The 23,723-nt window shown below is 41.6% G+C and overlaps 1 protein-coding gene and 2 long non-coding RNA genes across 6 annotated transcripts in view; 2 read left to right on the top strand and 1 right to left on the bottom strand.

Annotated features, from left to right (window-relative positions):
* The window catches only part of ptprub (protein tyrosine phosphatase receptor type Ub), a 186,302-nt gene that overhangs the window by 32,739 nt on the left and 129,840 nt on the right, over positions 1 to 23,723 (bottom strand). For 2 of the 4 annotated variants that reach the window (XM_026183429.2, XM_026183430.2), the window contains exons 10-17: positions 22,007 to 22,208; positions 19,674 to 19,776; positions 19,317 to 19,590; positions 12,323 to 12,359; positions 8,805 to 8,943; positions 7,824 to 7,847; positions 7,425 to 7,579; positions 6,619 to 6,806 (exon numbers count right to left, since the gene is read on the bottom strand). In XM_026183429.2, the coding sequence (XP_026039214.1) occupies positions 6,619 to 6,806; positions 7,425 to 7,579; positions 7,824 to 7,847; positions 8,805 to 8,943; positions 12,323 to 12,359; positions 19,317 to 19,590; positions 19,674 to 19,776; positions 22,007 to 22,208 (1,122 nt within the window). The remainder of the gene's footprint in view (positions 1 to 6,618; positions 6,807 to 7,424; positions 7,580 to 7,823; positions 7,848 to 8,804; positions 8,944 to 12,322; positions 12,360 to 19,316; positions 19,591 to 19,673; positions 19,777 to 22,006; positions 22,209 to 23,723) is intronic. The other 2 variants (XM_026183431.2, XM_026183432.2) reach the window with 1 other exon arrangement.
* Positions 384 to 1,888, top strand: LOC145431906 (uncharacterized). Its single transcript, XR_013912219.1, has 2 exons — positions 384 to 700; positions 1,696 to 1,888. It is a non-coding gene; the product is annotated as an uncharacterized LOC145431906 (long non-coding RNA).
* LOC113031394 (uncharacterized) lies at positions 18,639 to 19,817 on the top strand. The gene is made up of 3 exons (XR_013912218.1): positions 18,639 to 18,847; positions 19,418 to 19,583; positions 19,681 to 19,817. It is a non-coding gene; the product is annotated as an uncharacterized LOC113031394 (long non-coding RNA).

Raw genomic sequence — 23,723 nt, 5'->3', positions numbered from 1 at the left:
CCTGCAGTTTACCAATCACAGTGTGAAAGCAGACAAACTGTCTACCACCTGCTTCATGGATGGCTTCTTAGTCATACTTTAACACATCTCATTCACCGTTATCTGCCTGCCTGCATGGATGCACCAGCAAGCATTTACTCGCCCAAGTTGTCATAAGTCACTCAGTGGCTAAATTAAGCTTGCAAACAGCTCCCTCAGATCTGTGAATAAAAATACGCACACACCAGTGTACCCCCAGTGGTTTGCAGCCACTTGGGGAATTTTGTGAAACTCTGCCCAAGTCTGCATGCTGAGCAGGGGATTACAATGCAGTTCCCCCCGCAGAGAGCCAAGAACCAGCCAAATCCTGCCTAGGATTACACCCTCCTCCCTACTTTTTCCTCCTCTTTTCACACACTTCATTTCTGGGTCTGTCTTTCCCTCTGAATCACTTGTTCTTGTAACCAACTATTTCTCTCTCTGTCCACCTTTTCCTTTACTCCCTCCCTTATTTTATTGACACTACACCTCTGAGCTCTCTCTGCTTGTGTGAGTGCTCTGCTTCCTCTCCTGCTGCCTCAAGAGAGAAGCAGGAAAGTAAAGAAGAAGAAAAAATACAGGAAAAACTGTGAGAGAATGGCAGAACAGTGAAGGAGAGAAAAACAACTCAGGCTTACGAAGGACTGATTAGAAACCATCGCTGGCAAAGATCAGTGGGTGGGTAAGTCAAGAGGATTACATCATTTATTTGTTAAATTATTACACTTATAAATCAATTTTTTTAATTTTAACATAGTGATGTTGTATCAGTGTCTCAGTAGATTTTATGACAGTAACAATCCAGTGGCAGACTTACTGTGCTGGATTAATCTTTGTGTCACTTTGACCCATTAATTTTTCAACCGCATAATTTTAAGATGACAATGAGTGAATTGTGGATCTCTCTGTGATGACTTTCACAATAATCCCCCCCAAACACACACACACACACACACACACACACACACACACACACAGCCAAAATCCAATCAGAAATCTTATCTGCTAGAAAATATTCTACTAGAAAACAGCAGAATTAACAAGCTCGACCAATGTTTGTTTAAAAAAAAAATTTAAAGACAGGAAAAAAAACACCAGCTGCCTATTTTTTTTTTCTTTAAACAAACATAATAATTTGGTAGCCCCAGCTGCAACTAAACATCAAATCAGTGTTTGAATGCGTCCATCATTCTTTCTAACCTCAGCCTCAGGGTGCAAAGAGGTATAATGAAAGTTTTGAATTCTCCAGAAAAGCTCTGCCGCTGTTTACTTGTACGTTTCTGCGGTGGGAATACGACGGCGGTGACAGAAACCGCCACACGTATAAGCCCTTTTTACAGCTCACTGTAAATTCTTGATCAGTGTTTTTACAGAGCGCAGGTACTCCGCAGGGAAATAAAAACCTATGCCTGCCGAGGGAGTGTAATATGATACTCCTCATCATTTTCCTTCATAATAGAGAGAGACACTCCATAAAAACACATACTCTTAGCACAGAGGGGGGAAAAAAACACAAACACACACACAAAGAGGTGTGTATTGATTTTTTGAGTGGAGTGTGTTTTGCCCGTGAGGGACAGTTTAATGAGTCTACAAGCAGAGTTCCAGAGGCGGAAACCATGAACCAGAGACAAAAGTTGTTTTCTCCCTCTCTTTTTTTTTTTGCAAATGTTTCAGGCCGCGGGTGACAGAGATGGACTTCTCCTCAGGTTGTGAGCTCAACGTTCTGCCACAATTGTTCCATCGGGGAGAGGCATTCAGAGTTTTGGGCCCTTCGTTAGATGGCAAAGATAGAGACAGCAAAGCACAGCTAGAGGAGAAGGATATGTAATGTAAAATGTAAAAAAATGAATAAATAAATAAAACAGCAGAGATAGAAACGGGCTCGTTATTGGTAAGACTGTGTATTATTATCATCATAATAGTTCAAAGAAAACAGGGCATTTGATCTCAGCGACACATGAGTTTTGAACTCGTTACACCATGAGGAATATTGGCTGACCCTTGATATCACTGGACACAAAAACCTAATAACCCCTACACACTACATTACAGGATAACTGGTGATTTGTACATTTCCTTGTGTTAACAAATCCCATTGAAAGATGAGAACCGCAACTTGAATCGTACTGGCTGTGTCCAAAGCTGGATTTAGCTTATGCCCCTTGGGGCCAGAGCTGCAGAAGAAGACATGTCACCCAGTGCAACATGTGACTCAATAATGAGTTCGTAAAAGTTTCTGGACAATAATGGGACACAAAGCTGTAAGACACACTAAACCAGGCTCTGGATGTATGTTAAGTCAAATACATTTGTAGCTAGTTTGCATCTCTTCAATAAGAAAAATATAGAAAATTACCATTGTTATAATGTAAGGACCCTCAGCTGCACATTATGGAGCATTGCCATGTTTGAGCTGTGACGGGGTCGAGACTTCTGGCTTCCAAATAATTACACACACTCTATATTTTCATGACAATTACAAGAAATCAAATGAGCCAAACTGTGCCCGTCGCTAACAGCAAGTGCAAATCCACACGTTGTATTGTTAGATGTGCTCCAACAGAAAACATATACCGGGCATCACTAATGACAGTATTGATCTAGGCATCACAGTCTAATGATTACTTCTGAGAATAACAGAGCAGTGGGAGATAAATACTATCATAAATACTACACAACAGGGAGACTGTTATTTGGAGGCTTGAGTGACTGGGTGGCAAGAGCTCTCTTTTCTCAATTGTCTCCCTCTCACACAAAACGATCCCAGACAGCCCCTTCCTGTCCTCTTCGCCAAAAAAAAAATCTGCCAGCAGTGGACGATGAGGCTCACTCGAGCTAGAGATGTTTAACCTCAAGACTGAGGTCATCTCTAGGGCCCAGATGAGGATAATTATTCATATGCACAACAACAGTGTGATCCAAAAGCCTCTTTAACCTTGGTAATTAATTTCAGTGTGGGATAAGGAGGGCGGATGATGTGGAGGATTTCAGATTGATGGTCTCCCACTTTCAACATTCAGGCTATATGGCCTCTTTACGCTCACAGTTATCTTCCACTGAGGCTGTGGCTAGAGTGCCCTGACACAAGTCCAGGTGCCTGTTGGGATTTTGTATCATTTATGATTGTGAGTGCATGAAATATATTAATTTGCCTTTACTGAATTAGTACAATCAAATGTCAGGAGTAAAACATACAAAACCAGCTTTAAATAAAACAGGGAGGAGAAACTGCTGTAAAACTGACCTTGTGGCTTTAACTGGACCCAGACTTCAGCAGCCTTCAGCATGAGTATATCATTTGTTGGGAGGAGTTAAACAATGCTAACATGGTGCAAATTAAGCCAAACACATATTTGGAAACGATTTCAATTCACTTTCATAACACAGCAACAGTTGCCTCAAGGTAAAAACGCAGTAGAGAGAAAACCCCAACAATCAGACGACCCTTATTAGCAAGCACTTGGCGACAGTGGGAAGAAAAAACTCACATCTAACAGGAAATAAACAAATATCTCTTCTCCTGCTGTAAAAATAAAAACAAAACAACAACACACAGAACCTGAACCACAGGCAGCAACAACCCTTGCTTGCTTGTGCGAAAATAAGGGTACGTATACAAGCTGTCAACATAATCTAATAAGTCACTGATATAATTCCAAGTGACATAAAGGTTATTTTCTGCAAGTGTGAATGCATGTGTACTTTAAAATCAATCTCCTTTTTTAGCCTTGGGCACAAAAACAAACAAATAAAACGGAGAAATACCGATCCACAACATGAAATCACAGCCTATAGGCTTTCTTACTATTCTGAAATTTCCAGTTTCTTTGGACACTTTACCAAATATCACATGGACTGGTGAAGTCATGGTGGACTGAATATCTGACCTAATTGAAAATTGCTGTTTTCCACCCCATCACCACAGTAGACGGCTCACACTTTTGGGTCAATCCAGTTTAAAAATCAGTCACTTCTGAGAAATGTTCTCACCTGACTCATGAATCATGGCTAAAAGATGAGGCTGGTGTCAAAATGTGGGTACAAAGGAGAGCTTTTATGAGTTTGTTTAAGACAGGCACCTATCCCACATTGTTATATAATCCAAAATTCATTTTCTGAAGCTTTTCCCAGAAATGCATAAAATATCCAGGAAACCAATGCTTGTTGAAGAGCATCAAATAGGTGCAGTTTTGCTATGGAAACAGTGATGATCAAATGGAACTGATGCTAAAAGTGGATGGGTGATCGCTTTAGATCATGAACTTTGGAGTGAGCAAAATAAATACAACTGATTTGGTTGCATTTTTCATCCAGGAATATCATATGAGGTACTCGGAAATGCTAGAAAAAATAAGACAACTTAATATGTACCAAATTTAAGCCCATCCCCATGAACTTACACAGCCTCTAGTTCAGAAAATTCAAAACTGACATAGTGTGAAGACAAAACTTTACGTGGCTTCAACACATATGGTAATATTATTTCACAAAAACAGCTGATTCTGCAGGGTCAGGGGGGAGGCACTTCTGCGATGCAATGATCCTTTTCTGTGGAATAAATCAAATTTATATCGTCATCTCATCTCACATCTGTTTCTTTCTTTCCACTGGGTACCACTCCAGTCAGATCCCAAGTGGACTAAAAAGGGAACTAGAAGATAACAAAGTGTATAAGAAAGAACAAGTGCAATTCCTTGGTGTTTGAAGCTTTTTGTATGCGCATTCAAAAGCAAGCACAATTCCACCCTTCCTCCTAACAATGTTGGCAATTAAAGTCAAGCATTCCTGCTGAGGGGGAGCCTCAGGACAGAACTAGGACATGTCTAAGAAGTAATGCTTTCCATCTGCCACTGAAACATCTGCAGAACCCTCAGAAGAAAAAGCCTTTAACTACTAGGTGTTACAAGTTGGGATGTAACACCGTAACACTACAGAAAATGCAAGAATAATATTTAGTAATACTAATTATGATAACATCACTATCAGCCAAGTTCTCCGAGCTGTTGGAGATAACTTGGCAAATATCATTTTAGTAAGTAATTTAAGGGAAAGGTGTATTTTCACCTGTCATCTTTAAAAGGTATGATAATGATATATTTAAACTTTTTATTTATAGGAAGGGAAGGAACCACAATTAAATTGGGCGATCAATGTGCCCCTAAGAAGAGAAGACCAAATACAAGGTAAAATCAACAAGTGCACCTATATGTACTAAATTCAAGGTCATCTTCTCCTGTACCTTGAACCAATTTCAGTGGAACTTCTATTTTTAGACTGCGCTCTGAAAGTCCCGTCATGACCGCTTGCACTTGTGCCTCTGGAATCTGGCTGGCACATGCCACAGCTCAGGTCATTTCCATTGAACGTTCGCCTCAGGACGTTACAGCAGAACTTCGCTGACCCCAGGGTGCAAATTCATTGAGCACAGCCCCGTGACTGAAAATAAAAAATAGATAAATACATAAAAGCATACCTCCCCATTGCTAGCCTCCAATGTCACCGAAGGGGTTGGAAACTCTGGACTAAACAACTTGAAAATGCTGTTTGTTTTCTGGATTGTGCTTCCTCCTAATGCTCCTCGATACAAAAGTCCGATCAGTTTGTCACAGAAGTGAATATTTGCTCCCCGACCTCCTCTGAATAATTGTAAAGCACCGATGCATTTGGCCCGAAAGTGGGTAATGTGAAAATGGAAGCAGCTCTAGAATCGGTCCAAGTTTGGATGAGAGAGTGATCTTGAAGTGAGGACTGGACAGAAATGTGGTACTTTTAGGCAAAATTTCACAATATCATGATCACACCCAACAAGTATAAATTATGGAACTGAACCAAACAAGCACCTGAAGTACAAAATGTTAACTATCTCACAATATTAAAAATAACAAAACAAGCTCATCTCCATCTGTGTTTTCGTATATTTCCTCCCTGTAGCATCACTTTTAACAACTTTAACCAATAAAAAAAAGCTTTCAAGAGTCAGCAGAATGAAAGAGAGCAGATTCGGCTACACTTTGAGTGAAATTGTAGCAGCAACCATTGAAATCCATTAAATACGACAGCAGTGGTTTAGTGACACCTTCAGCTCGCAGTTCTGATAGCTCATTATTGCCTTTCATAGGCAGAATAGCCCCATCTTTTAGCATTAACATAGCTGAAACTCAAACTTCATGCTGGGTTCATTGAAAAAACATTGCTCTCTGAAGTTTTGGCTCGCGCTTTCTTCTTTGGGAAAGGCAAACACGTTTTCATACAAGTAAAGGACAACAATATTAAGGACAACTCCTCTCACTGACATCAACTAGCCAAAGAAGTAAAGGATACAGATGCGATCCAAGCCTGAGCTTTTGGCTCACAGCAACTACTTGCATAGACTTTGACCTCATTATTTGAAACTTTGGCCATCTACCATTGCAACAGCACATATAAGACAGTAGGAAAAGTGTTATAGCTCCATTTTAAATAACTCAGCATGAGTGCACCAGCACCCATTCTTTATACCGCTGTTCATTTAATGTTGCCAGAGTGCAGGACTAATAGCTGTCTATGCTGTCTTATAATGTCACAGCGTTAAACAGGAGTACAACGGCGCCCTTTCACCTCATATTCCTGTTTAAAGCCGTAGCCCTCGGCGGTCTTCATCTGGTTAATGTGCTGGAGGAGGTCGGCCACTCTGACGGCAGGGTGGAGCTGTCCCGTGTGGTAGGGGGAACCTTTACGTCCACACTGGTGCCTCGGGGAGCCTCCCAGCAGGCTGCTGGCCTCATTCACTGAACTTCGAGCATCACCTGAGCGACGCACACAGACACATTCACAGTTTGAGTGAGCTGAAACATTAATGACTCAGACACATCACGGCTTGAAACATTTATCGTTTTTTCTAACACTTGCGTGTCACGTTTATACTGGTGTGAATGTGTTAGCGGCACAGAAAGGCACTTTACAGGCCGATACATGACAAATACACGTCAGGCATGAAGTTTTGAATGGAGTTCGTCTCGATACAGATGTCTTCGTAATAGATCTTATGCTGATGCGTCGGCAACTCTTTCTCAGAAAGAGTGTGAAGCAGACAAGAATCTCGAGCATCTTTAGGATAAACACATCCATCTTTCCTCCTCTGTGATGCTGACAACATTAGAAAGCACAAAACTGACAAGAATCACAAATCATTTTTTTTATTTTATTTGCCATCTAGTGAGATTCTGTGTTTCTGTGTTGGCTTCAGGCGGTACTAGCTGACATGAAATCATACTGAAGGAGATTTTTCACATGTTGCAATTGATTGAAATATTTATGGAGCGATCGAGCAACGGCCAAAAAGATTACAAAGTGAGGGATGATGCATGTCAGATTCGGGGCTATGCAAAGCTTGCATGAGTGTCACAGCGGTGCACTTCTCTTACTTCGTGTGCCGCAAGTGTGTGAATCCATGAAGGAAAGAGCCATTCTTTCATCCTCCTGCAGGGTGCTCTGGTCTGTGAAACTGCGCTCCATAGAGCCCATATGGCTCTTCTCCTGGCGGTAGGTAATTGGCGTCTTATTCATGTTCCCTGGTTTCCTGTTAACGGATAGAGAAAACAATCAAGAGGCAATCAATATTAAGAAGAGATTGCCACAAGAGTCTCTGCAGTTATGTTTAGGTAGGAAAAAAAAAAAAGCTTGTACACTTTTGATCTGCTGAGAGAAGAAAAAAAAAAAGAGTGGTACACTCTTGTAACTCATGATTGACAGCCAGCAAGCACACATGCACGTGTATGATGGATCACAAAACGATGGAAAAGCAAAGAGGTGGAGTCACTTACGGATAATAAGAGTAGTAGTCCCTTCTGGCAAGAGTGCAGGAGAAGAAGGGAAAAAAATAAAAATCAAGAGAAAGAAGAGATGTAAGATGAAAGCAATGTCAGCTAAGGGCAGAGCGCATTGATTACAGTGAAAATGAAAACCGTCCTCTCATGAGTTTAGCTGCCCAGGCGGCCATATGACACATGCGAGCGGATCAAGCAGGTGCTGACAGACTAAACCACAGCCGGGCAGAAAAATGTGTGTTTCTTTCAATCGAATACGTCTCAGTGTTACACTTCAAGGACTAGACCACGCGGCTTCCTGTCACAGCAAATTTAATAATCAATTCCCTAAAAGTGAAATTCATGGTGGCTTAGGAGAGCAACGCGGGCTAATGTGCAGACTAGAAGTGACTTCCACAATCAAGATTATTCACCATTACCCTGAACGCTGTGTCAGCAATTTAAACACCGATTGCTGGAGCCTCTGACTAACTCCTATTTTGGCTGGCTCTTTAGAATTCAATTTATCTTAAACAGGCGAGGGCGTCGAAGCCCGATTTGAGACTTTAGCTGCCGCTAAATAAATGCGGAGCCAGAGGTGTCGATGATTTACTGTAGACCTGCGGGATCATTGACTAATAATCTCTAAAAGCACACCTTTTCCCTCCCAATTACCATCTCATTTAAGGGTCAGGCGTCTGTTTGGTGTGTAATTAAGTGGCTAATTGAATTGCATCCGCCTTTAATTAAATACTTCACACTCAGGCTCTGCAGATGTGAGTTGTTTGGTCCCTCTGGTGCGATATAAGAAAAAGAAAAACAACGCCACGCCAGCTGTTTGCCCATCTTTTGGAAAGCGTGACCTTTGCAAAAGTCTAGCAAAGAGTAAAAGCCGATCACCGAGCTGCCGGAGAATAAAGCGTAAAAGGTAAAACTATGCGGGGTGATTAAGCACAATGACGCATGTTTTGTTCACAACGTCTATGGAAAGTTGTTTACCCTTTCTTGATGATGATAATGACAGCGCCCAGAAGGAGGATGAGCACTACCAGGCCTCCGGCGCACACACCGAGGATCAGCCCCATCTCCTCGGAGTGCTGCGACACCTCCAAAGCCTTGCGATGATCTTTACAGGCCGCTACACGAGGGAAGACAGAAGAGCCACATTAAAAAGGCAGAATGCAAAAAAAGGAATAAAGGGCAAAAAGGATTCAACAGAGGTAGGAAAGCTGAATTTTGTCATCCTGTCACACTACCTATCATAACCACTGCTAAGAGATCCACTGATCTGATCTGAGGCATTTTCAAAAAAATAGACAGAAATGAAAAATGTATGCAAATGAAGAGGTGACACTTTGAACAGTGATTGTCCACACTGTCCAAACAGATACAAGTGACATGTGCAAAATAAGCAGACTCGCTCCCACACGGAATGATTTTCTGTGATCATTTCAGACAGTTAAAGATATATGTCGCTACTATGACTACCATGATCTTTTTAAGCAGGTTTGTATGAATTAAATTAAATTTTACAAGGCTCCAGATTTGGGAGAGTGAGGCGGTGAACTCACAGCAGAGCAGCAAATCATTCTTGATTTAAAAGTTGTGCATTAAACATTATAATTATAACGCGACACGTTTGGATTGCAATTCATGCTGTCGTACACTCACTGACCTCTGAAGTCAATTTCCAATCAATAATCAGTTTCCAGTCAGAATCCTCCACACTGCTTTACAGTACAGTCTCAAGGTGCCCCGCTGTCTGTGAGCTACTGGAAAGGTCGTTACCATAATAGCAGGTTATTCATTTCTCCTACATAAAGCTTCATACTTATGTAAATGGTGCTGAGCAGTGGGTCTTTCTTTGCCTTGTTCTAGGAGCCCACTGATCCAGTTTTTTTCCCTGTGTGTCAGCCTGTCCTCCAGGCCTTGACAGCCTGGAAACCAGCCCTCCAGAGCTTACTGGAACAGTATAAACTATCTGGAGAGTGGGAGAAAGTCAGAGCAGGCCTGGGGATAGAGCTCTATCTTACAGCCTGCTGGGGAAAAAGAAAATCAGATCTGGGGCAGGGAAAATGAAAACAGAGCCGTGCTTTAGTCCAACTATTTGCAGCCATGGGCACTTGGGCCGCCTTAGAACCCTCTGTCCAAATAAAGATGAAAGTAGTGCAATATCATGGTAGGATTTGGCTGGATTTTTTTAATCAATCATGAATGTCTGACATATCAGAATAGGGGGAAATTAGTCACTGGCCTGATATTAGTCTAAGGCTGTTATTTCTGAAACTGCTTTGGACATCACTTTCGTGTCGCTGTCCTCCGATTACATATTAATCCGATAGCGTGACATCTCTGCATGTGCTGCTTTTAAACGTCGCGTCTGCCGCCGTGGTGAGAAAGGATTTAGCCAGTGAGTGATTCCTTTTGTGGTTTCTGTTCACACACAGGGACACACCAACATCCAAAATGCCTTTGTGTCTCTGAGCGACTGTAACCGACAAATACCAAAGACTCCAGCGTGTCTGAGACGGCGCTCCATTCAAAGCACCGTCTCAGACACAAACTCAGATGCTCACTGTTTATTTTATGCCGCAACTTCATTTAAAATTAGGGGAAGGCTTCTTTATACGGGCTAAAAATGTAGCGGAGGAGGTGAAAAATCAATTTCAGTTTTCTGACATTTTGGACAGATAAGGCGGTTTTGCCTCTTTTACCCTCAAAATTTCTATTAAGCCAAACACGAGCATGAAATAGATTTCCACATGAATCCATGCACCTGCCAGCTGCCCGATGGTGGAAATTGGCACTTAGAGGAGAAATGGAAGTCTATTGTTGTGTTGAGCCTGCCAGAGGATCCTTAATTAAACTGTCACCTGGAAGTTGAAATGTAATCTCCAGCTTTGTTATCCAAGCCAGAATCATTTGCCTCCACTTCGCTTGTGATGGGCTGCTTGATAATAACGGCTTAGGACCCGATGATGCAGAGGCTCTGTTAATGGTAGAGGGATCATGGAGATCGCACATAGCAACAAAAAAAAAAAAAAGCCAACCCTGTGACCTGTTACACCTTGAAATTGGAAATACCCACATTTTTTTCTGTCATCAATGGGCATTTCAGGGTTTTTTTAGTTATATCACCATGCCTGTGGTGAAAATGTAGTGCTGGCAGTTTTTTTAAATCATAACTTTCAATTGTGCATTTAACCTTTTATTCTTTTGTCTTATCTCCACTTCTGTTCTCTCTACAGGTATTTTATTTCATTGCTAATTGTATTTTCTTTTTATCTTAGGAGCTCCATTGTTCATTTCTTTCATTCTGTCTCTGCCCAGTGTCAAATAAAAGTGGCACATGCAGCATAAAGTCTGTTGCTGTGGGGACTTTTAATTAATCAATGCCCAATTTGGCACTTGTGGGGAGCAAGAAGTCGAGCTGAAAAGGCTGGCCTCGCCTTAGCCTCATCTTTTTCATTATTTTCTCACAAAAGAAGAGGCCTTAACCAAAAAAAGAAAAAGACACCCCGCCAAGTCAATTTACTTGCAAGGCTCCGCTTACTGTTGCGGTGCTATGATAACTATAAATACATGACTTTTTATTTACCGTGATCTGACAGTGTACTATGGTGGAGGGGCTCTCCTGCCATAAGGACTTAGAGTCAATTTCTCTGCCCTTTTCATGTGCCTTTGAATCAAAAAAGCCGAGGTAAAGATAAGGAGGCAGGGAGGGCTTTCTCATATAGGCCAAGGTAGCTCCATCTGGAAGTTTTGATCTGGAGAACCCTTCTGGACAGCGCAGAGGTCAGAGCCCTCAGATGTAGCTGTCTGGTGGGCTGCTGATGAGAACAAAGAGACTGCCTTTGATACGACGTGTCCCAGTGTCAGCCCCCAAACAAACAGGATGAAAGCCTGACCTCTAATCCTTCCCTGCTTGTTGCCCTTTTCTCTGAGGCCCAGTGCTAAACAACCGGGGCCGCCAGAGAAAATTTGTCCAGTTCTTCACCTTTTTACTTAAGAGAAGAGAGATAGGCGGGAACTACAGAGTACTAAAATGAAACCTTGCCTCTAACAACAGTGACTGTAACAAAGGGAGGAAAAATAGTCCTTAAAGTGTCTTTTTTTCAATTTTAATAATTTGCTGATCAGGTCACTAATTTGTTTGAACCATCTGTCCCCTGTTAGTTTCCTCTTCACGGCAGGTTAACTATTGTTCGCTCTACCACGAGGTGTCACGAAGTAGCGACGCTGGGCAGTCAAACCGGCAGATCTGAAGTATTTGGACGTTTTAACGAACAAATAAATGGTGACAATGTATCGACAGCATATTAAAAACGAAAGCTACGCGAAGAATCACCTCATGAATATTTCATCCTACAACAGAGTAAACACACCATCACCGTCACATTCGTAATGTCCTGTCTTTCTACAAAAGTACACAATACTGCAAGTTATTTAGAAATGATGCAGGGAAATGGATTCAGGTCACAGTGTTTTTGGGAGGTGAGATATTTATGTTGAATTACCTTTGCGAGCAATGCGGATGCAGTTTATTCTAGATTCCTGAAAGAGAAAGACAACACAGACGTCAGGGGGAAAGTGTCACTTTGCATTTTGCATGAAAGAGATGTGATAATAGAAGAGAGGATGTGAAATACTGAGCCGAGGCGCACATATTTATCATGTGGTGAAAAAATTATGATTACAACACATAAAAACACACAATTGCTTTCAAAAATATGATGTTTATTCCCAAGACAAGCAGTACGGACTTAATGTTAGAAGTGATGCTAGCCCGCATCTAGAAGCATGATGCCGCCTTTCTTTTCAATTGTTCATACCCTCTGATTAGAAATACAAATTACTCAACACGAGTGGGTGGCACTCACGTCTCCAAAGAAAGCATAAAATGACTGAGTGTAAAAGGACGAATTACCTCACAAGTTAAGATTCCTACTAACGACAGAAGAAAACAAAAAAATATCTAAAACCTGAGATCTGTGGTGAAGTGTATGAGAAGGAGATTAGGGATTCTATCTGAAGGAGAAAAGATGAAAGTTGAAACGAATTTAGCATAAATTTCAGACCAGTCCATCGCTATAAAAATCATTCATTTTATTCAAATTTCAGCTGATGGCATCTCTCTGTTACAAAAAGAACCTTTGTCAAACAGCACTAATGGGAACCAAGACTGTAATCCAATTCCATCCTGCCACCTCATGGAGGAGATGTATCATCAAATTAAGATTCAGAGATGCTAATTCGGGCATTATGGGACAATTATGCAAATTATTCTATTCAGAAATGGGCAAAACGAGCTTTCCTCAAACTCCAGTTGCATTGCTTTTTTAAATTGAAAATACATTTTTAATCCGACACTTAAACAAGTCTTTAACTCCGTGGTTTAATCTGAAAATATAGAATCAAACTGTAAACAAACATGTCCGTCACACAGAGTGCCATTTCTCCAGCCCAACAGTGTGTAAAACCTCACCACTAGATATCAGTAGATTGCAGATTGGAGTCAACTGAATCCAGTTTTCTTGCCCCTACTAATTCAAAAGCTTTGTGAAAGGAGTCCAATCCGAGTCAGTGAAACTCACTTCTGACCGATACTGAGGTGCTGTTGAAGATATACTTTTCTGTTGGTAACTGCTGCTATTTTGGCTGTTCCAAAGGTTGATTCTGCAGGTTTCCCCAACCTTATAAACAGTACATTTGCACAATAACTGAAACCAGCCCACTGAATGAACAATGGTCAGTTCCTTGATCATTAATATAAATTATTAGCTGAATCAGTTATTGTGCAATGTACTGTTTATAAGGTTATTTATAAGGTTGGGGAAACCTGCAGTCAGCTGAGACTGAAGAAGTCACTTGGATAAGTGACAAAACGTTGCTCCTGTTGAAAACGCTACGTCCAGATGAACACAATCAACCTTTGGGATTTACTTACCCGGATGAATGAGCATGCATCAAGATATTTTGGCTGTTGTTAATCTAGTTAGCTGCTAGTTAGCTTGCTTTCTTTGAAGTGGATCTAGCTTTGTTGGACTCTTTGCGAATAAACTCTAAGCTGGCCCTTCAGTTGATCCATCTACTTTTCACTAAAGCTTCATCAGAAATGCTCTCAGTAGAAATATGGCTGTCAAGAAGCCATTCGTAAGGAAGAAAAACAGGGAGCAAAGGCTGAGGTTTGCCAAATTATAGAAAAATGAGACCAAAAACCATTGGCAACAGGTCAGATGGCGCAATGAATATAAATTTGAAATGTCTGGTTCGATGGTTTGGGGCTGTAATTGTTAACACAGACATGGCAGATTTTTGATTATCCATACAATAACATCTGGAAAGTATCTGATTGGCTTCGTTTTTCAGCATGACAATAATCCAAAAACACTGTCAGTGCAGTAAAAAAAGCATACTTTACTGGTAAAAACGTACAATTATCCTGATAGAAAACCCAACAAAAGGCAGCCCAATATCCAAAGCAAAAGACCTGAATCTCCTTCAAGGAGCCTGGAGAACTATTCCTGGAGACTCTTTAAAGGAATTAAGAGAAACTTGCCTAAGAGAGTTCAGGCTTTGTTGAAGAATAAAGGTGCCCAAACCAAATATTGATTTTCAAGCACCCTGAAAGTGAATTGAATGAATTCTGTGTTTGCCTCCATACTAGGGCTGGGCGATATGGCCTAAAATTCATATCGCGATATAATTTGAAGCATGTGCGGTAACGATATACATCGCGATATATTCTTTTCTTCTGTATAACGTATTTTCCACACTATAAAGCACACTTAAAATCCTTTAATTTTCTCAAAAATCGAGAGTGTGCCTTATGTATGAATTCTGGTTGTGCTTACTGACCTCAAACCGATTTGGGCGTGCAGAAATCTGTTAAAAAATGTTTTAGTACAACTTTGGTAAGCCTCACTGCTTGATCTTTAATCTTCAATAAAATCATCAGCATTGCTGCTTTACCAAGTGTAACAATTAAGTTTAACATCCAGGCATCCATGAAAACAGAAGTTATTAAATTTAACGGAGTTAGAAGTTAGCAGGAAGTTAGCTCGCTAGTTTCCACCTAAACATGACATACCATGTTCTGACTGAGAGATTTCTGAAAAATGAAAACGTACAGCTCAGCTACCACTTCCGACATAAATGAAGACAGGAAACTAAACAGCAGTGGCGTTTGCAGGGTTACTGAAGTTGGACTACCTGGTATATAATGTTGTGCTACGTGATTGCTAGCGACACAGCTATGTTAGCATAACATTAGCACAGTGAAGCTGGAGGATGAACGCCAACTTTTTTTCCACTCGATAAAAGTTAACGTGAGGGATTCTGGTGGTTGGGGACAAATGCAATCGCATAGCAGGATGCTATACACGGGCCAAACCTCAGTCAGGAGAACAACTGAGATCATTCATCCACAATACGATGTTAGTTATTAATATACTGCAACAACATGGGAATAGAGCAGCTGCGAGAGAATTCAGCATTAATGAATCAATGTTACGGAAGTGGAGGAAGCGCAGTTTTTGGCTTTCCCCATATTTCAAAAGTGCTTCATCTCTTTGCTATGACTGTCGCCCGCCATAATTTGTAGATGATACTGGTTGTAGCCACTGCAATGCTTTCAACCAAAACAGGCGCAGCTTGATAACATCATCAACATGTGATAGAGCGGTATAGTCAAAATCTCTATCGTTGGCCAAATTTATTTTGTTTCTATCGTATATCGTTTATATCACCCACCCCTACTCCATACTGTATTATTAACTGAAATGTTATAAGCAAATATTATACTAGTAAATGCTATATATATTATATTTCCATGTATGTCTGCATGGTTCGATAAATCGCTGCACCAATTTCCCATTTTCCTAGCAAAATATAAAGAAACACTTTTGCACATTACCACAATACAACGAAGCTGACAGGTGGATTTATATAACTTACTTTAAGCCACATTTCTAATATAATTTATATCAACTGCTATCAAATGATTATCAATTTGTTTTAATTAATACTATTCATCAAAGTGCAACCCACTTCATTTCCACTGCATGTATCAGGAGAACTGGAACATGCAGACTGCTGACTGGGGACTTTGAGCCTTCTGTGGACTGACTCAATTACATTAAACATTTTCCTTACGAAAGAAAAGCTGATTCATCTGAAGCAGTCTACTTTATGAAGAAAGTATTTGAAATCATTCATACATTCAATCATTACAAGCTTTGGCAAATTAAGACAGATACATTTACATCTCCTTAATGCAGATGATGAAAAATAGGTCGTCGTGATGGACAAGTAAATTTTTCAACTCGCATATCTAAGTCATTGTGCACTAGCTCAGCAGAAGTGTTAATTGGCAAGCTCCAGATTGTGGAAGAAACATCACGTCTCCCCACGCTGTGCCAGTTACGCCTGAGGGGCTGGTGGCTCCTGGCAGCTCTAAATACAAAACGCAAATGCCAACATGCAACACAGGGCTCTATGGCACACACTCAAGGTTTTTACAGTGTTTGTGTGTATGTGTGTGCAAAGTTTGAAGATCTAAGTGTAGTGGTTATAAATGGGTATGCTGTATCCTTCAAAGCTACAGCCTTTATCCACAGCTTTTCAAGTACCTCTTTAGATGGATCAATCAAAGCAATTACAGAGGCTTGAGAGCCACTCTCTAGATAATTAGCATGGGTAAATACCAAATATTATGGGTCCCATATACTGTTCAAACTGTTCCACCATTATAGAGGTTCAATGTTTCCCCTTCACAAAGACAAAACCTTAAATAAACCACAGAGATTCTGAAATAACGAGGCGTCCCAATAAGTCATAAAACGTGATGACAGCTCTGTTTGGCCCCCGGGGTGCAATAGCTTAAATAACTGTTAAAGATGACAATTATGTCAGCACGGCATCAACAAGTGTTTAATCCAGGTGTCTGTGACTTTCAGATGCCTCACTCTTGGGAGAGAAACTACTTTCATTGCCAGCTTCTGGAGTGCTCTTTACATTTTTTTCTTCCACTAAAACGAGCAGGCATAAAGTAATTACGCTTCGCTCTCTTCTTTACAAAACACCACTACAAAAATATCCCCAGTACATGCATTTGTGCCTCTGTACGCAATCGAATTCAAAATGCCAACGTTCACTTTTCTGGCCTACATTTTTGTGACAGTGTGCGCACAATGCGAAAATGTGAAAAGGCCTGTGACGCATAAATGCACATGGAGCACAAGCAGGAAGATACAAAACAGGACAAAACATTTAGCAATTGCTGAACCATTTCTGGTCCGTGCAGGCTACAGGAGCCAAACGTGAACATCTGCTTGATGGTTTTAATACACTTTGTCATTAGCACTTGGATGTGGCCACTTTTAAATGACTCTGGGAGGTGAAAAACTGCGCCTGCTAATGACGTTAATATCATTAACAAGCTAAGTGCCATGCCGTATAACTGTGTGCTCTGTTAGCAGTCTAATTACTGCTATTTTACACTCTTTAATACTTTTTTTGTTACATTATGCATATGACACCTTTTCTCCTGCAATCCTTGTCTTTTCATAATCCTGTTGTGATGTGTGTGGGTTATATACAAAGCATAGGTTTGATTTAACTATACCGAACTCACTGACATCACACAGCTATTACACTGACATCAATGAAAAAGCTATATTAACCTCCTAGGACCTGCCGTCCACATATGTGGACATCACATTTTGGGTTATTTAGACCAAAATACTAAATTTTGCTCTACATGGGCCTGATATCCACTTACGAGGACATTATACTGCTACTGTTATATCAAAATTTTAAATGAATATCCTCATATGTGGCTCTCATTTTTCTTAAAAACAAAAATTAGGTAAAAAAAAAATCTGGTAATTCTTTGTTTTTTACATTCATCGGGCCCCAATCAGCCCAAATATCAAAGAGAAATTAAAAATGCATGTCGTGAAAGAGTTCGGGTCTTAGGAGGTTAATAAGATCCTGTGCTAAGCAATGAACACTGAGCAAGGTCTGACACACTACCCGAAATAATGTGTTTGTGAGGGTAAACTTGTTCTGACTAAAACTCCTTGTGTTAAAAGCTGATTTAAGTGAAGTCGGTTCAGTCCTGCAGCACCGATATACAGATTTAAACACTCACTGCATCTGTACTTCCAGGCAAAGCAATGTTTAAAGGACTGAGGACAATGTTGGCTGTGTGATTTGGCACTGTGCTCCCATCACTGTGGGTCATGGATGCTGGCCCCCTGCCAGGCAAAACAAAGCCTAATCCCATCCGCCGGTAAAGCCAGGCCGCCCCTATCTAATCCCATTCTTGGTAGCCTAGCTGTGTGAAGTGCTCACACAGCACTCCGTCCGTGTGTTTTTTCACTGGGTTGGAAAAAGATCTTACTGGTGGGGACGAGCCACCCAGCTCCTGTTTGCAGGATTTTTAAAAACACTCACACGCACACTCCTAATGAAAAAGCAGCCGACAGAAATCGGAAAAAATAAGCAGACACGAGTGACCCAGCTTTCACGTATTTATCACCAGCTGATGATCACAGAAGACTGTGTTTTTACCTACGGCAATAACTCTCAGCTACATTGCCACAGTCTGTGAATATTAAAGCAGCAGCTTTCTACCACTGATCAGCTGCACCTGTGCCCAATTATCCTTAAGTAATTGCCTCACCCAGGTAGCAGCTCTTCCTGTAATGGAATTTGGAAAGGTAATGTGGCATCCTCTGGGTACAACTGAAGGTCTTTGTCTGTTCAAGAACAATGAAATGGAAGCAAGCACAGCCGTGTGGAAACAAGGTCTGCAAGTTTTTAGTGAGTGGACAGAAAAGCAGTCGCGTAAAAGCCTCAGGTTTAGTTCTGCGTTACCCTGGCCAGCTACATCTGGATTTTTCTCGAAGATAATTAACTAATTATTTACATAAAGAAAGAGGGGAGCAGACAAGGACATGGAGGTAACGGGACAGAGGAGGCGAATGAAGTGGATTGTTTACTCTGAGTAATTCCACTTAATCAGAGCTTTGCTTGCTGTAAGTAATACATGCAAGTAATTCCTGTCTCAGAAATGCTTTGTTTGCAGAGAATCAAAGTGGTAGGATGTAAGCGTTTGTAGTTTTCAAGTAGTTACATTTGCCTGCACAGTTTGTTTTCATCCAACAACCTCTTTCACTGCATAAGTGCTTGTTCAGAGGTCCACACAATACATCAGTCACAGCATTAGTACTTTAAATACAGATACTCATTAACGCCAAACACCACTGACTTCATTTGATTACCACTGGCCAGGGATTAAACTGGGATATTATGGAGATGGGTGTGTTAGCATCAGTGGGGAACAGAACAGTTTTCCATACAAAGGCCTGCAACTGATTTGAGAACGTTTAATACATTAAAGAACAGGAGTGTCATTGGTACAATTTGACACAGACTATAACAAGGTCTGCAAAAACAACGTATCCAGCTTTGCTGCAACACCAGTGCAAGTTTATAGTCACTCACCCCTCTGAAGTTGCTCATAGCCTGGAAGTAGACAAGGTAGCTTTTGCGGGGGTCCAAAGGGCTATTCCAGTAACCATTATACGTGTGATTGTCACCCACAGTAAAGGGACTGGCCTCGGGCAGACTGCTGGGCGGCAGCTCGGCTGTGTAGTAGTGAGGCGTCCCTCGGGCCTGGGCCTCCCCGTGTGACATGGGCAACGGAAAGCATTCCTGCACCCCCAGTTCCCGCTTCACTTTCTTCCCAGTTTCTTCCTCAACCACTACCTGGTATGTGCTGTACAAAGAGCGGATGTGCATTTTAATAAGCCTGGAGCACTGATGAAAATCAATTTTCTGTACCTGAAATGATCTCCTCACCTAACAGGTGCTCCTCTGCCTTGGGCGGGGCGCAGCAGGACAGTAATTGTGCTCTCTGTCTCACTCAGCGGAGACGGCATGTCTCCGTAATCAAAGGTGGGAGCTGTGGACACCAGACACCAAAGCTTACATGTCAAAAACAATAAAAGCACACGCAAATAAGCACACGTCTAGCCTTAGCCAGTGCTCATTTCTGCCTCTTTGTCCTTTCACATAAACATGTTCATCCTTGAAATGTCACGTAACACGGAGCCTCACTCACTCACTATATAGCGTTTTCCTCATAGTACACTAACTAGTGGCAATGCAGACAGTTGTTGATACACTGGCATATCTCGCCATGTCATTAAGATAAAAAATGTGTGCACACAGCTACATCACTATTCATCTTTTACATATTTACAGTTTAGACTATGGAACTAGAAATTCAGAGATGAATTTTTAAGGTCAAGGGAGTCGACCTCATTTTGAATCGTGGGCCACATGCAGCCCACTTTGACCTTAAGTGCGACCCACTCAAGGTCAGCAAAACTTGATTTTGTCAATGTGCAGTCAAGAAGTTTAACTACAGTGCAGATCAATTTTTCCACACAAAGTTTTTCTACTGTGGCAAGTGAAAAGAAATCTGTCAGCACGACTCTTTGGGCTTAAATTATAAGAAAGAACTGTGTCAAATTACAAAAATAAATCTGTTTGTTCGTTGCACAGACAGCCCTGTAATTTTAACTTGCACTTAATTACTTTGTTTTAGTATGAATGATTGGGGGGGGGGGGAGGTCTTTATCAGTGGGAAAAGCTGTAAAAAGTATGAAAATACAGGTGAAAGCTGAAAATTCTTATCCCATCTTTCACATTTTTCAAAGCTTCCCAGTGGGCCAGATTGGAGTCTTTGCCGAGCAGAGTGTGACCCCCCGAGCCTAATGTTTAACACCCCTGGTCTAAGCCGCACAAACTGTCTTTTTGAGCAAAGACTCGTTCCTTTGTCAGCATACAGGGATAAACGGGCTAATATACCCAAACCCCATATTGTCATTTTAAGTACAATGTTTGAATTTCCCTTCTAGTTGTCTTAGAAACAAGTCCAATTAAAAGTAAAGGGAGTGAAGCTAAATTGAATGGGTTTTTCATTTAAAAGGATTTGGCTAAAGTCATGCTCCTCCCTGGAGATGTGGCGGCACATTTTTCTTTAATATCAGCAGTCAATTAGCGAGGGGGAAGAGAGCAAACTATTCATGAGGAATCGATAATTATCATATTAAAAAGCAGTTCACTAATAGCGCAGAAGGAAAGAGCACGCATCAATTAAGGTGAGTTATTGAGGAAAACCAGATGCACTATTGTCGACATTACGTGCTGCCAAAAAAGAAAAAAGAGGGTTCGATGCCAGTTGCCACACTGAGCCTGTCTGAGAGATTAGTGCCCGTCAGCCACGACTCCGCGTGCACGCGAATAAGGAAACGTGCGTGGAAAGATACTCCGCGGTGGGTGTTGCTTGAAGATGCTGACAGTAGTGGCTGTTGAAGGTGTTCAGTGTTTGCTAGCTGTCAGTGCAGATTTGAGAGACGCTCAGTGTAAGTGAATGTTCTGCACCGTGGGCCAGAGGAGGAGGCTGAGGATGATCTGCAAAGACTTTTGGACTCTATCTGTGGTCTGGCTCCACGCCAGATTGCTGTCTGCCATACAGCGAGTGAGCCTGTGCACTAAATCTATAATTAAACAAACCGGACCTCTCTGCAAAGAGATGGGGGCAGAGAGAGTAAATGTTCGAGTGAGACCGAGTGGGAGTGGTCGTGCTGTGTGCTCCTCAGAGGTGTAATCTCATCCCTTAACAAGCGCAAATGCATCATTAAAAGGAAACAGAAACACAAAGGTTGGATTTCTATCACCAGTAATAAGCTCTGAGACTCTCAGAAGGGGTGTTCTGGTCCCGAGAATGTTCTAAATCTTTCTTCATACATAACGCACAGCAGTGTCCCCTCTGTTGTGCTTTCCTGCTACCTGCAAGTTAATTTATGTCTTGAGGACTGTGAGATGACAGCGTGCCACTAGATTGGAAAGGCAATTGGAAAATAGCTCTTGCACTCTGGGAGCAGCAGTTTTGCCTCAGCGAGGGGAGAAGACACAGAGGTTAAAAGAGAGAAAACCTGATTTCTAATTATAGCACACAGTGGGTGAAGTCTCACTGTTGTACCTGCATGCTGCATTAGCGATAGGCAGCGATGGCACAGAGAACAGCCTCTACACGCCCGCCTTCATTTCTATCTTACGATTTTACACCAGATTTCGCACCGTCGCCCACGATAGCACGGATGCTCCGACAGCGGCGCTCCTACCAGAGATGTTAGTGGTGATCTCGGTGAGGGCCGTCTGGCCAAAGCCCTTGGCCGTACGTGCCCGGACGGAGATTAGGTAAGTCGTTCCGGGGTGGAGGTTGGAGAACATGTGGTAGGTTTCGTTCTTGAGCTTTGACACTGTTCTCCTGGGTCCTGGGACGTTGATGCTCGGATCAGATGACTCGATACTCTGGTAGCTGATCTGATGTCAGATAGGGAATAAAAACAGCATTAAAAAACAGTTAAAATGTTTTTTTGCTCTGTTGTTATACCTGCTAACAAACTTCAACTGTGATTTTTTTTTTTCCCCCCCAGTTGAGTTCATCAAATAGGTGCACAAATGGCTCGGTCATAAGTAGTAAATTAAATATGTCATTGATATGATTCACTTGACATGAAATAAAAACTGCTTCACTAAATAAACATGCTAATTGCTCATGTGGTTTCCAGTTTCAGGTGAATACGTCTTGATTGGCATGGTCGCCATTAGCTCAAAGGCATACGAGCAACATGGAGCTCTGGTGAGAAGCATTGGAAGCCGTAAGTGATTTTCTGACTAAGTAACTCATTATGAAGGCCAGAGACGGAACCTCGCGCACTAAAAAGTATTTCCAAGCATGAAAATCAATACTGTGAAGTGTTTATGAGTTTAATTAACACTTGTTAACACTACAAAATCGGTGCGCGAGAGTGTCCTCAAAAAAGTGTAATCTTTTCAAAAGTTTTTCCTCAAGAGGTGATTAGCTGTGCCTCTACCTCACGAGAATTTCCACTTATGCTCTTTGAAATAGTGGAGAGCTAAATGAGATGACCTTACCGCAATCAGACAAGGGTGAGCGTATTAGGGAAACGTGGAGCTGGAGGAGATCCACTTCACTGAAGAAACGAACACACACACGATGCGTACCGTATGTGCTCGTGCGCGTGCACGTTGCACACACCGGCGCTGACGCTCGAGCTGAACCGAAGCTTCTGCTGATTATCATAAGAAGAGCTTAATGTCTGCTCATGCTCGTAGGGAGAAGATAGAATTATGAGCCATCCAGTGACTGAGAAAAGACAGACCACTGTGTTTCTGCTACAAAGGCATTCATAAAAAATGCCAGACCCAGCACAGAAGAACGAGGAGGGCTTGCAGGACAGCTTTCTGGTCGATAGGCTCAGGCAGACTGGTCAATAGTTTAATCTGAGAGAAATGAAGAGGATTTCTACAGCTTTGTATAAAGCTTTCTTTGTCAGTTGAGGAAGATCAGTGTACACTACAGTGTAAAAATCTTGTGCGGCCTCCACTTTATATGTCAAACTGGAAATTCTATTTAATATATCCTTGAGGTGACATTGCAAGAGAAGCCACGGAAGGAAGAGTTGAGCATGGGTAGGCATGCTCAACTCTTCTGCAGACAGAGGGTGTAAAGTAAATGCAAAATGATTGTCCAGCTAAGCAGAAGCCCTACAGCAAAAATTTGTGTATCGATTAAGGTGCCACTCTCTGTTTCTACAGGACAAGAAGACCAAGCCATGTGCTCAAGGGTCAGCAAAAGCATATCCAGTCATCGCTGCTATTTTTGTTTATAAAGACACACATGCATTGTCCGTTGGGTGGAAAAAGAAAAAAGCATAAACTGCAGCAGAGCGGTTGTGTGATTAAGCACATACTTTATCTGTGCTGTGCCAGTTGCAGCAATGCTGAAATTGGTTCAGCAACTAGAGAGGGAAA

This window comes from Astatotilapia calliptera, chromosome 11, assembly GCF_964374335.1.
Source record: "Astatotilapia calliptera chromosome 11, fAstCal68.1, whole genome shotgun sequence".
Classification (NCBI taxonomy): domain Eukaryota; kingdom Metazoa; phylum Chordata; class Actinopteri; order Cichliformes; family Cichlidae; genus Astatotilapia; species Astatotilapia calliptera.
The sequence above is the reverse complement of the archived record's forward strand: the minus strand, read 5'-3'. Positions and strand labels throughout refer to the sequence as shown.